The 12,848-nt window shown below is 54.7% G+C and overlaps 1 protein-coding gene across 1 annotated transcript in view; it reads left to right on the plus strand.

Annotated features, from left to right (window-relative positions):
* Positions 1–408: 408 nt before the first annotated feature.
* The window catches only part of ARFGAP3 (ADP ribosylation factor GTPase activating protein 3), a 41,008-nt gene continuing 28,568 nt past the window's right edge, over positions 409–12,848 (plus strand). The window contains exons 1-3 of the mRNA XM_045835087.1: positions 409–547; positions 5,869–5,987; positions 10,462–10,534. Coding sequence (XP_045691043.1) covers positions 479–547; positions 5,869–5,987; positions 10,462–10,534 — 261 coding nt within the window. The 5' untranslated portion in view covers positions 409–478. The remainder of the gene's footprint in view (positions 548–5,868; positions 5,988–10,461; positions 10,535–12,848) is intronic.

Raw genomic sequence — 12,848 nt, forward strand, 5'->3', positions numbered from 1 at the left:
TTCCCTTCAAGTTTCCTCCTTTGCCCCTTGGAGTGACTGGTTCTGCCTCAGTGGTACGGAGGAGGTGAGAAGCAGTGCATTAGTTGAAATGGCTATCCACCAGCCGAAGTGATGGGGGTTCCGAAGGCCGTGCGCGTGGGAGCAGACCCCACCCAGGCCCAGCCTCGCTGGCCACTGGGCTGCACGAACCGCGGGCAAAGACCTGGGATAAGGTTTGCGAGCCTTCTGCGCACGCGCGTGCAGCATCGGGGGCGGGGCTTCCGCGAGCGGAGTCAGCGCCACAGCGAAGCGAGGCCCTCGACTCGAGGCGCGTGCGCTACTTTGGGCGTGGCCGTGGGCGGGGCCTGGAGGAGCGGGGCCCGGCCCTCACGCGCTGCCCCGCCCCCTGGGCAGCAGTCTAGCTCCGGGAGGCGGCAACCGCTCTTACTCGGCTCTTCCCGGTTGGCCAGACCAGCTCTGCCTCGGTTCTCTGGCGACTATGGGGGACCCCAGCAAGCAGGACATCTTGACCATCTTCAAGCGCCTCCGCTCCGTGCCCACCAACAAGGTAATGTCCGCCGGGTGTGTTCAGGCTTGCGTGGCATCCCTGCGGGACCCCGCGGGCGGCCTGGCGGTGCCAGTGTCCGCGGCCGCGGGAGGAGGAGCCGGCCCGGCCTGTGACACGTCGCACTTGCGGCTGCGGCGGCTGGGCCTCTCCTGGGTCCGAACCGCGCGCCGCACCACCCCCCCCAAAGCCTCAGCAAGGGAGGAGCGGGGAAGGGGGCTCACGGCCAAGCCGAAGGCGGGGCGGGCAGCCGGGGGTGCCGGGGGTCCTGGGGGGCGGGAGGCGAGAGCACCTGGGGTCGTGGGGGCGGGGAGCGGAGGCTTGTGGGTTCCTGACACCTGGCGGAGGAGCGTACGCGCGGCGGGAGCGGCCTTTTGGGGTGGCCGAGTGAACACTGGCTTCCTGAGAGCGCTGGGGGTGAGCTTGGGGGTCCCGAGAGAGGGCTGACGGGGATACCTACCCCGGGGTTGCTGCCCGTGGGGCGGACACAGTCGGCCACCTGTGACCCAGCTGGGACGCAGGCGCCGGGTCAGAAATCCAGCTGGTAGCACTGGGCTTTCGGCAAAGCTCGGCGCGGCCCCTCCCCACCCTGGAACGGACCCCTGAAGTGCCTCAGGGCGCCCGTTGGAGCCTGAATGGCTCCTGGTGTCCCCTGATGGCAGCTTCAGTTTCCCTCTGTGACAGAGCTGCCCAGTGGTCAGTGCGACGGCTTCCAGCGCTTTCCTCTTTCTAAGAAAGCCCAGCACAGACCCTTTCCCTTCCTTCCCCTTGGGTCTCTTTGGAGGTTGGGGTTTTCCTTTAGTTCCCATGTCCGGAGGCTGTCCCCTCTCTTCCCGGCATGGCTTTTGCAACTTTGGGAAACTGGCGGGAGGTGTGATGACGCATTGGGCGCAAGTGACCCCCTCCTCTGAGGATCACAGTCGGACTGGAGCCTGGAGAGTGCAAAGGGCTGTCCCGTCCGCGTCCGCGTCAGCGTGGACTCTCTCCTCTCCACCTGGGACAGGTGCTCTGGGCCCCACGGTCACCTCCGAAGTGAACAGCTGTTAACGAGCGTGGTCATGAGCCGTGACATGACGGCATAGGAAGTTCCTGAGTTTTGCAAAATGTAGATGTCTTTGTTTTGAGTCTCGATGGCGGAGGGGGAGCCCACGATGTTACAGCCGGAGGGGACTGAGAAAGGCAACAATTCACCAACAGTTGGATGCGATGTGTGACGAAGGCAGGGGAGGCCCAGGGCAAAGGGCTCCAGGGGTTCTCCACGGTGCCGGTTTCCTCGCTCGTTCCGTGGTTTTCGGTTTCGGAGTCTGGTAGTGCAGAGTGGCTCCTGTGCACGGAGGCAGCATCCAGACCAGCGGTTAGCGGTGCAGAAGCTGGATTTTCGGGTCTGCTTTGGTTCAGGGGCATGATGACATCAAAGGGGAGGTGCGTTTTTAAGAGAAGAAGTCGGCGGCGTCTTTCTACCTGGAGACACTCCGAGGCCCACATACGGGCGCAGCTGTGAGTTGTTACCCAGACCCTGCTGCTTCCTCACTGTGTCTCCTCGGGCAGGTGGCTTGAACGCTTGGTGCTTTATTCTCCTGAACGAGAAAATGGGACATGAGCAGGGTCTACCTCAGAGGGTCACTGTGAGGAGTCAGTGAGAAAATCCCGGAAAAGGACCGGCGCGTACGGGACTGGTCTTCAGTGCGCGTCAGCTGCTGCTCCTTGTTTTCCTTGTGAACGACACACCTATGGGACCTTTCCTGTTCTGTAATAGGATTGGGAACAGCATTGATTTTCAGAGAGGGAAAGGAAGGAGAAAGAGAGAGAGAGAGAGAGAAACATCAATGTGCAGTTGCTGGGGGTTATGGCCTGCAACCCAGGCATGTGCCCTGGCTGGGAATCGAACCTGTGACACTTTGGTTCGCAGCCCGTGCGCAATCCACTGAGCTACGCCAGCCGGGGCTGAGCCACATTTCTGGATCAAGACTCTTTATGTGATCACCGGTAAGAAACGGCGACCCAGACAAAGATGAGGACCAGTCTGAATGACGTGGAAGAGTTGGGTGGCAGTGGCATTTTCAAGGTGGGGTTCCAGAAAGACACTCTGAGACACCGGAGACCAGCAGGCTGGGCAAAGAAAGCAACTCGGCTTACTTGTAGAATGTGGTGTCCCGTTTCTCCCCGTCGTGTGTGATGACTGTTTACTCCGGACCGAAGGTTTTAACTCATAAGGGTCGGTTTTCTAGTTTGGGAAATCCTTCCTGAAAGCTACCCTGTTCTTAGTTTTCTGTCGATTGCTCAAGTGACTCATTCAACACAAATCCACCGAGCACCTGTGGTGTGCTGGGCCCTGTGCTGAGCATTGTGGGTGCACTGATGCCCCCTCAGCGAAGAGACAGGCATCTGCCTTCAGGGAGGGGGTGGTCCCCTGGGCAAAGGGTGGGGCAGGCGCTGTCCGGCCGTGTGAGAGGCAGCGTGGCCCAGGCTGCGGACTGCCTGGGGTCCGGTCCCCGGGATACCGTTTCTCAGCCGTGATCCTTCGTCATTCCTCAGTTGTCTCTAAAATGGGGGTCAAAGCTGTGCACTCCGTAATTTGGGGACTGCGAATGAAAACGCAGGGCCCTCGTTTGAACAGCATGAGGAGTTTTAAGGGGAGACGGCGGAGCATTCGCCAGCCCTGGGCCCTGCCGGGCGTGGGCCTGGTGGGCTTGTCCTGAAGATTCCGTCGGCCAGCGACAGCGCCGGACGGGCAGGAAACACTCAGCACCGGCTGTTATTTCTGCAGCAGCTCCTATTCTCGTCATTAGTGTCCATCAGCAGAATAACTCATCTTCTGCCTAGAAAAGCGCGGCTCGACTTTGCGCAGTCCCAGCTCTCAAAGCACCGTGTCGTGCTCCACGGGAGGCCCAAGGCGGCCTTGGTGAGGCTGGGTTTGTGTTTGAGCCTCCCGCCCTCCGGTCCCACAGGGCCCGCTCCCAGCTCGGTAGCCCTTCCTCCCTCCTAACGGCCCCCCTACCTGCATCTGTGTTTAATGCCACTCTGTGCCAGGCTGGGTGCCCAGCTCAGGGGCCCATGGCAGACTGGGCCCCACCCTTCGTGGAGCTACTATCTAGCAACCGCTCATCGCAGTGGCTGGGGCAGGAGGGTGCTGGAAAGGCGGGTCAGCTCCTCCGCTGCTCGTTTCTCCTGGGAGCCAGCCTCCCCACCACCTCGGGTGTGGCTCCCAGACATCAGCTCCGGGCCGCACACACCCAGTCTCTGCTATCACCTCTGTCCACAGTGACATTTCCTGCACGGACTTGGCCTCTTACGGCCCTTACAGGTTCTTCTTGAGATCCCAAAAGCCTCTTGGACCCTGGCTAGAGAACGTTTTGCATCCTGTCCTTGCTTCCTAAGATTCAGCCTTGCAACTAACTGTCTCGCCCCCTGGACTGCTACTCCGTGGGCTCCGGGCAGGCCTGCTGCACCACCTTCGTACGTCCACTCTGTGTGCGCCAGGTGCCACCTGATTGTACGGACATACACGGCTGTCCGTGGAGTGAGTGAGGGGTTACAAATGGCCCCCCGCAGAGGGACAGCACCTTTGACACCGACCCACGGAGAGGGAGTCCTTACTCCAAGGGCCGTGAGCACGGGCGTCTGCGTTTCCCTGTCCTTGTCTTGCACCTCAGTGAGCTCTGCCAGGGCCAGCAGGTGGCCTGGCAGGGGGCGGGGCTCAGCAGGTGTGTGGAATCAGTGATGCCACCGACATCTTAACTCCTCGGTGCCGGCCGTAGTGTCTGCACTGGGCCCCTTTCATGTCCTCTGTCACCCCAGCCCCACAGCTCCTGCGTGCTCAATGTGAGCCTGTCGCTGGGAGGGGCTTGGGGGGCCCCCCGCTCACGTCTTGGCTCTTGCAGTGCCCTGCAGAGGCCAGAAGCCAGGTCTGTCCTGGTTGGTAGAGTCAGGACAACCTTCGGGTAGGTGGCTCTGCCTGTGAACTGCATCTATAATATAGGCACTTATTTTTCTGGAAAATTTTAAAACAGTTCTACTAGTGGAATTGTTACCATCCTGTAGTCCTGACTGTAAAGGTTTTATTTATTTATTTTTAGAGAGAAGGGAAGAGAAGGAGGGAAGCACCGTTGTGTGAGAAACAGTTGCCTCTTGCACACATGTGGCCCACAACCCAGGCCTGTGTCCTGACTGGGAATCGAACCCGTGACCTTTTGGTTCACAGGCCAGTGTTCAGTCCACCGAGCCACACCAGCCAGGGCCTGATTTTAATTAATTGTGTTAATTTCCATGGCAAGCACTGCGTACTTCAAAGTACTCTGACACTCCTGGCATCAGATGCAGGATGGCTGACTTTGGTCAGCGTTGAGGAAGGCAGGCTCGGGGTCTCTCAGAGGCTGAGGTCGTCCGAAAGCTGAGGTGTCCACGCCCCAGCTCGCCCACACGGTGGGCGGCCGGCCCCGCTCTGCACCGGCTGCTGGACGTCCTCCCCACCTGGGCCTCCCCACTCAGCCGTCCGGGTGTCCTCAGGCCATGGCAGCTGCCTTTCCCCGGCAGAGCCAGGGATGAGAGAGAGAGAGAGAGGAGGAAGAAGAAGGAAGAAGAAGGAGAAGAAAGGAGGAGGAGGAGAAAGAGGGAGGAGGAAGGAGGAGGAAGAAGAAGAAGGAAGAAGAAAGGAAGAGGGGGAGGGGGAGGAGGAAGTCGCAGTGTGCTTTATGACCTACAGTCTGGAAGTGACAAGGAATTGCTGCCACGCTATGGTCACACAGACCACCCAGGAGCAGTGAGGGTGGCGGGTGCACAAGGGTGTGGCCATGGGGGCGGGTCACCAGGAGCACCGTGAAGCCTGGCCACCACCCTCCTCCTCCTCCCCCTCCGGCTGAGGACCGAAGCGTGTACAGCGCCCGCCATCCATCACAGAGCCCCTGTTCAGAGGACGGGAAGGCCTCGAGCGGTCCCAGCCAGGGATGTCCCCAGCCAGTGTTCGTTTAGGCGACGGGTAGCAACCCTGCTCATGCTTCAAGGACCGCTAGGCAGTGTCTGAGATGATACGCACCTGAGTTCTCCTCCCTACCCACACTGCATAGTGAGTGGTGCAATAGGTCCGTAGTGATATGTAATTTACTGTGCAATCAGCGTGTTGTGCTGATGTAATTCAATTAATACAATAGTAGTAATAAAAGAGACTGAAATTGGGGGATTAAAAATCTACTTGAGACAGTTTCTATTCACCAGTTTGAACTGTGAAGACGAGCAGCTTTCCAGCTAAAGGACGCATCGCGTCCCAGGGGAGGGCTGTCTGGCTGACGCAAAGTCACCAACAGTCGGGTTTCTAAACTCTCCTCCAGGTGTGTTTCGACTGCGGCGCCAAAAACCCCAGCTGGGCGAGCATAACCTACGGGGTGTTCCTCTGCATCGACTGCTCGGGGTCACACCGGTCGCTGGGCGTTCACCTGAGTTTTATCCGGTAAGTGAGTCTGTCCCCGTTGGGGGGTGGGAGGGATCTCGGCGTCGCGTGGGTCTCTCTCCCCTTTTCCCTCCATGTGCCCTTTGACACCCAGGGAAACTCGGGGTTGGCTGTGAGTTGCGGAGGTTTCGGCCACGACTAGGTCCGCTGGGAAGACCAGCCGTTCCCCCTATTGTTGCTCTTAGTTCTGCGGCGCCGAGCGGTCAGAACGGAGGGCCCGAGACGGTGTTCCTCCCCCTGTGTGATTTTCGGGTAACGTGGCAGCACGGAGGAGTCCTGCTGTGACAGGGAGAAGGGGGTTCAGGGCCGCGGGCCACCCACCCCGTCACGTGGGCGCCGCTGCCCTCCCATGCAGAGGGCTCCTGCGTGCATGGTCCGTGGCCCCGGCCCCCAGGCTGCTAACGCCGCACAGCCCAAGGGACGGCTTCTGTGTGGAGTTCACCAGCAGTTACAAACGCCTGCCCGTGATAGGGACGTCTTTCTCCTGTCTCCGTCTGAAGGCTTGGGCTCCTTCTGACAAGGTCCCGCCTCCCACTCCAGCACGGGTGTGGGTGGGGGAGAGGCCTGGGGGGGGCCTTTGTGTGCCAGGGAGAAAGGCGCCCCCTCTGGACGCACACGGCCCCAGGCCCAGCGGGAGGTGGCAGGTGCCTGGGGGGAGGGAGGAGAGATCGAAATGATAAAGGAAATAATCCAGGGATCCCAGCGCAGCTCAGGGCTTGGAGGCCGAGCGAGGCCTGCACTCAGGCGGCTGTGGGCCGCGGCCGCGCCCCCCTGCGCAGCCGTGCGGGGTCCCTCTGGTTGCTGGCCACCTCCAGCCAGGCCCCCTGCGTCCCTGCCACTGATTTCCCAGGGAGGGGACCAGCCAGGCGGGCAGGCTACTTGGCACTGTGGCAAGCATGTTATCTCGTATTATGACTTAAGGGATATTGATAACAACGCAATTACCATTAAGAACATTTGTTCTTAAAGGATAAAGTCTGTTCTCATTGGTAATGAGATTATTTCATATGAGGGCACGAAAACTAAATAGTGATAGTAGCAACATCATTTTGTTTTTTAATATTTTAATTTAAAATTTTCCTGAGGGGTTGTTTTTTCTTTTCAGAAATTAGTTTCTGAAGTCTGATGTGCTATTTACAGCCATATCACTCCGCAGGTGACTCTCTAGAAAGGGAGTTCTTCTGTGTGTTCTTACTGGTTTCAGAGTGTCCGTTCCTTGCCTCCTTGTCTTTTCGTAGCTGTGGGTTTCAGAGTGTTTTGAACACGCTGTCCTGTCCTTCTCTCTTTTAAATCTCAAGGGATTCAGTTGCCCCGGCAAGTTCATTTCCGGTGTCCTCCCCTCCCACGCCCCAACCGACCGGTTGTCACCGGTCACCGCAGAGGCCTGCTGCGCCCGGAGCGCGGGAGGGTGGGCGCGGGCGCTGTGGGAGTGGTCGTCTGTCTCTCCCTCTTCCTGTGCTCTCTCCCCCTCTTATCTACCAAGCCCTGCCCTTGCACCCGGGTCCTCCCTTGGCCTCACCCCTGAGGGGCACCGCCGGCTCCAGCCCATCCAGGAGGCGGGCGGTTTTCGGGCGTGTCCCGCGATCGGGGAAGGGCGGGACCGAGAGCCTGGGGAGGCTGGGCTCCCGCGGGTTTGGTCCCTAGCCTTGTGGAAGTCAGATAAATGTAACGGGATGAGTCACGGCGCTTGTGAAGGACTCGAAACAGCGGTTAGAATGACTGGTGAGAGGCCGGCAGTCCAGGGTTTGGCCGAGGCGAGGTCAAGGACGATAAGGACACTCAGCATCTTTTATGTTTCAAGAGGTGGAGGGCCGTTCTGTGAACATTTTTTACTGATTAAAATAATTACAAGCACTAGCTTATCAGGCAAAACCTTGTACCTTGACTCATGTAAGGACTACGGAGGTTGTGGGAAGCCTGTCTCCTCCGTTACGTAGTTGGTTAACTGGAGCTATGTGGTTACAGTGACAGCTCATCCTTCAACTTTTGTTATTTTTGCTGCTTTTTTCTCAGCGCTCAGATTCTCTCACCTTTCCCGTCCCTTCGCCTAAACTGAAGGGAAGAAACAACCTGCACTGAGCCACCTCCTCGTGTAGGAAGGCGCGCCGGTGCACCACCACTCAGGTTTCTTCCGCAGGTTGGCTGCGTTCCGAGTCCTCTGTCATCACATTTCGTTTTATTTTTTAAAGATGTTTTATTTATTTATTTTTAGAGAGAGAAAGGGAGGGAGAAAGAGAGGGAAAGGAGCATCAGTGTGTGGTTGCCTCTCATGAGCCCCCTACTGGGGACCTGGCCTGCAACCCAGGCACGTGCCCTGACCGGGAATCGAACCAGCAACCCTCTGGTTTGGAGGCCAGTGCTCAATCCACTGAGCTACTCCAGCCAGGGCAACATTTCTTTTTAAAATTCCAGTATGTGCAAGAGAATTGCTGTCAGCTCAATTCAAGAACAATTCAGGGTTTGTTTGTTTGTTTTTTATTTTTTATTTCTAAGAAACATATAAACAATGTTTGGCTTTATTTCCTCAGAGATCGTTTAGGACTGAAAGTTGTAAGCCAGGTTAGCAAGTCTGAGGACTTGTAGCTGCAGCTTTAGCCCTAGTTTAAGTCGGGCACCTCTTATGTGCTCGCGCCAGGCGTATGAGAGAAAAATGGGGGGCGCGCCTGCCCCCTGGAGCTGGCTGCTTCTAGCTCAGTGTGGCAGGGTTACCACGACGGTGAGGGTGATGGTGCCACTTTTCAGCCGTATGGTGTTTACCAGGAGCCAGACACTTTTCAGGTAGTAGCGTATTTAATTCCCGCAAGGGCAACACAGACAGTCCTGTAAGTGTCCCTGCTCCACAGAGGAACAGAGGAGGACAGTGAGGTACAGAGATCGAGTGAGTCACCTCTCCGGGGTCGTGCGGCCAGAGTGGCGGAGCAGAGACTTGCGATCTCTCGGTCTGTCTCCAGGGCCGCGCTGGGAACGGCCACCTGCGACCGAGGGGGTGGGGACGGCCACCTAAGGCTGCCCGGGGGGAGAGGGATCACGACAGTGTGGTGACTAAGCGAGATCTTCCAGAGAAGGGACTGCAGAACGAGATACGTAATTGCATCACCTTGGTAATCACATTCCGAAAGGTTTATTACTGTCTTTGAGAAATATGCTTCCTATCAAGTACGGTTTAATTTTTACTGTTTATGTCACCATGAAGTAGATATGTCATATGTATATAATAATAATAACGTGTCATTATTCATCCTAAGGCAGCTATTGGCTTTAAAATAGCATCTTAACATTCACAAAGGTTAAAGGTTACAAATAGGCATAGACATTGGTAAATGGAAGGGCAGCGTAAGAGGACATTTTGGGTGGGTCTGAAGCCTTTTTTCTTTCTCCCGTGCCCATTTTGTGAGGGGTATTCTCCCTACGCCCATTCTAACTGGTCCGCATTCCCCGACAGTAAGTGCGGGACAAGCTATTGCAGAATCCAGGAGAGCCTTGCCTCCTGCTCCTGTCCGTTCAATATGAAGAGCTCCAACATCATTGTGCTGTCCTGTCTTGCTTTGCACTGATCACTTGGTTACAATTTTTTTAAAGATATTAATTTATTTTTTTAGGGGAAGGGAGGGAGAAAGGGAGGGAGGGAGGCCAAAAAGAGATCAATGTGTGGTTGCCTCTCGCGCGCCCCCTACTGGGGACCTGGCATGTGCCCTGATGGGGACTGACCTGGTTTGGTTTACCCTTACCGTTTGAATGGCCTTGTAAACCCGTTGGTTCACAGGCCGGCACTCAACCCACTGAGCCACACCAGCCAGGGCTGAGTTTTTATTGTTGGGAAATACACTTAGTGCCTTTACCGAGCCCTGAGGTGACCTTGGGTTTCAGGTGTGGGGGGTAGGAGGCACTTGCAGCTTTCACGTCAAGAGCGTTCAGTCCCAAGTCTTCTTCCCTTCCTCATGGTGGTGCTGGTGGGTAGGTCCCTTCCACCTGATGGTGAAGCTTTGAGCATCCTCCAGGCTCTGCTAGGGGTCGAAGTGGACCTCTGGAAAAATCCAAACAGGACGTGTATTCTGAGTAGAGACATCACCTAATTTTAGGTCATGACCCACTAAGGGTGTGAGGCAGAGGCAGCGCCACTCCAGCAGCCCCAGGAAGCTTGTCGTATTCTGTTCCCTAGAGGGTGTGGCCGCTGGAGTCAGTGTCGCCTTCCGCTGGCCTGCATGGCCTGCCTGTGGTCGGCGTGGAGGGGAGCAGGTGGGCGGGTCATCAGAGCCCTGGCTTCCGGGAGGGGTGAGAGGGGCCGGGAGCTGCTGGACCAACGGTCATGCACTTTGGAGCACCCCCACCACCACGTGGAAGCACGTGTCTCTGTGAACATGCACTTAGAATTCTTCAGGGTCCTAAGGATCAAGGAAACCTTGTTCTCAAAAGTTTAGTGGCTTGATTCTGGGGCAGAAAAGTATTAACATTTAAGAATGTTCTTTCCATTTAGATCTACAGAGTTGGATTCTAACTGGTCTTGGTTTCAGTTGCGATGCATGCAAGTTGGAGGAAATGCTAATGCAGTAAGTGCATCTCAGACTTGTTTCCCTTCTGTGTGAATGTGTGTTCCACTCGTGAAGAAGCTCAGCACTCACGCGGTGCGGGAGGCCTGTCGGACAGCGGAAAGGTGTGAGGGGCTCTGGAGGCCGACTCGTTTGTCCAGCCACCTGTTAAATGCCTAATAAACACAGGGCTTTGGGCTGGGTGCTGGGACCTAGTGATGAACAAGACAAGTAGACCCCCTCTCTTACGGACAGAGACAGGCAGCCAAATAAACAAGAACCTTCAGTGGTGACAGTGCTGTGAAGAGAATGAAAACGGAAGGCGGTGACACAGAGGAACGGGGAGGCTTCTTCAGGGCCATAGTTCCTAGTGCGCAGTGGCGACTTCTGTGCTGAGACGGGAAGGGTGCGTACAGCTGCTTGCACCTGAACTGTACTCAGTTTGTGAAACCTACGAATTTTTAAGAAAGCCTATTCTCAAGTTTTCAATTACGGTATATAGATACCATATATTAATTTGCAAGCTTATTAATTTCTGTGCAAAAAATAACCAATTAAATGGCCAGTTTATAGTTGTATATAAAAGAATATACTACTTAAGCCCTACTTACAGACCTAAGGATCCTCAAACTTTTTAAACTTCATTTACAGATTCAATATATCTGATTTCTCAAACTCTAAATTGGCAGCCTTACAAGTCTAGCCAGCAAAATCACCTAAAGCACTGATACCCTATTTAGTTTTTTAAAGATTTTGTTTGTTTATTTTTTTTTAGAGAGAGGGGAAGGGAGGGAGAAAAAGAGGGAGAGAAACATCAATCGGTTGCCTTTCACACCCCTCCCCAGAAATGTGGCCTGCAACCCAGGTATGTGCCCTGGCTGGGAATTGAACCGGCAACCTTTTGGTTCGCAGGCTGGCATGCAATCCACTGAGCCACAGCAGCCAGGGCTAATACCATATTTATAATGCCAAGTGGTAGAAGTTTAATTAATAGGATTCCCATAGACATGCCATTAAACATTCAAAGTATAAGAAATCAAATTGGTATACATTTCAAATAAAAACTGTATCTAGCATCAATTTTATATTTAAAATCAAATTATAAATCTAAATAGTAGTTTTCAAAATACCAGATTCCCTTGGATTAGTGTTTCTCAAACTTTTTTCATTATTGTTCCCTAAGCAGAAAACTTAAAGTTAGATTATTTTAAATTTAAATTGGATTTCATTTCCCTAGGGAGAGGAAATTAAATACCAAGGAATATGATTTTGTCTGATAAGGGTGAGCATTGGAAGGTCACAAACCATTGTAATAACTAAGATTTTTTTCCACTTTCCAAGAAACAGTTTTGCCCCATTAGGAATACACTCAGTCCGCCGTGGCTGGTGTGGCTCAGTGGATTGAGCCTGTGAACCAAAAGGCTGCAGGTTCCATTCCCAGTCAGGGCACATGCGTGGGTTGTGGTCCAGATGAGAAGCAGCTGATCTTTCACACAATGATGTTTGTCTCCCTTCCTCCCCTTTCCCTAAAAATAAATAAATAAAAATCTTTAAAGAAATGCATTCAATCCTTAATATTTCAAGCATCTTATTAAGAACCCATGCTCATTTTCATGATGTCCACAGACTTGTTCCAATACTGTGGATTCCATTTTCTCTGTCCTTATTTCTAAGCCTTCCCAAGGTTGCAGAGCCCCCCGCCCCCACACCCGCCCACCTCCAGAGAGCAGCTTTCTCATCTCCGGCCAGCCGGGGTGGCACAGGTTTGGGGTGGGGAAGGGTCAGGCCATTGGCCGTTCCCCTCAGCAGTGGAGTTGGAACCATCCTACCCGAGTCTGAATGCCAGCTCTGCCTCCCACTTACCTGCGTGACACTGGGCAAGTTGTTGAGCCTCTCTGGGCTCCAGTGTCCCCATCTGCAAAGTGTAGATAGTAACAGTGACGGCTGGCGGTGTTGCTGTGAGGACCTAACAATGGGTCGGCACCCCAAGAGCGTAGACCAGGATCTGGTACGTGCGAGTGCGCAGCACCATTACCGACTAAACTGGGTCAATACAAGGAGTGCTCACAAAGGTTTTGGGAATGCCTCCTTAACTAAGACATGACTTCAATCATTCATGTCTGTGCTTGGAGCCTTAGAGGGGCTGGAAGCAGCCCCCTCCAGTTGTTTAAGCATTTGTCGCCTCGCCTGTCTCTGGTCATGAATACATAGTGCTGAGCAAGGTGAAGGCTGGCATCGCTCCTACCCAATTTGCCAGAAATTCTAATTTCGTGGAATCCAAATTAAAGTGGCTTTCTCACGAATTAAAAGTAGACTTGAGTGGAAAGCGTCTCCC

The sequence above is a fragment of the Phyllostomus hastatus genome, unplaced genomic scaffold, assembly GCF_019186645.2.
Source record: "Phyllostomus hastatus isolate PE091 unplaced genomic scaffold, TTU_PhHast_1.1 phas_contig_198, whole genome shotgun sequence".
NCBI classification, from domain to species: domain Eukaryota; kingdom Metazoa; phylum Chordata; class Mammalia; order Chiroptera; family Phyllostomidae; genus Phyllostomus; species Phyllostomus hastatus.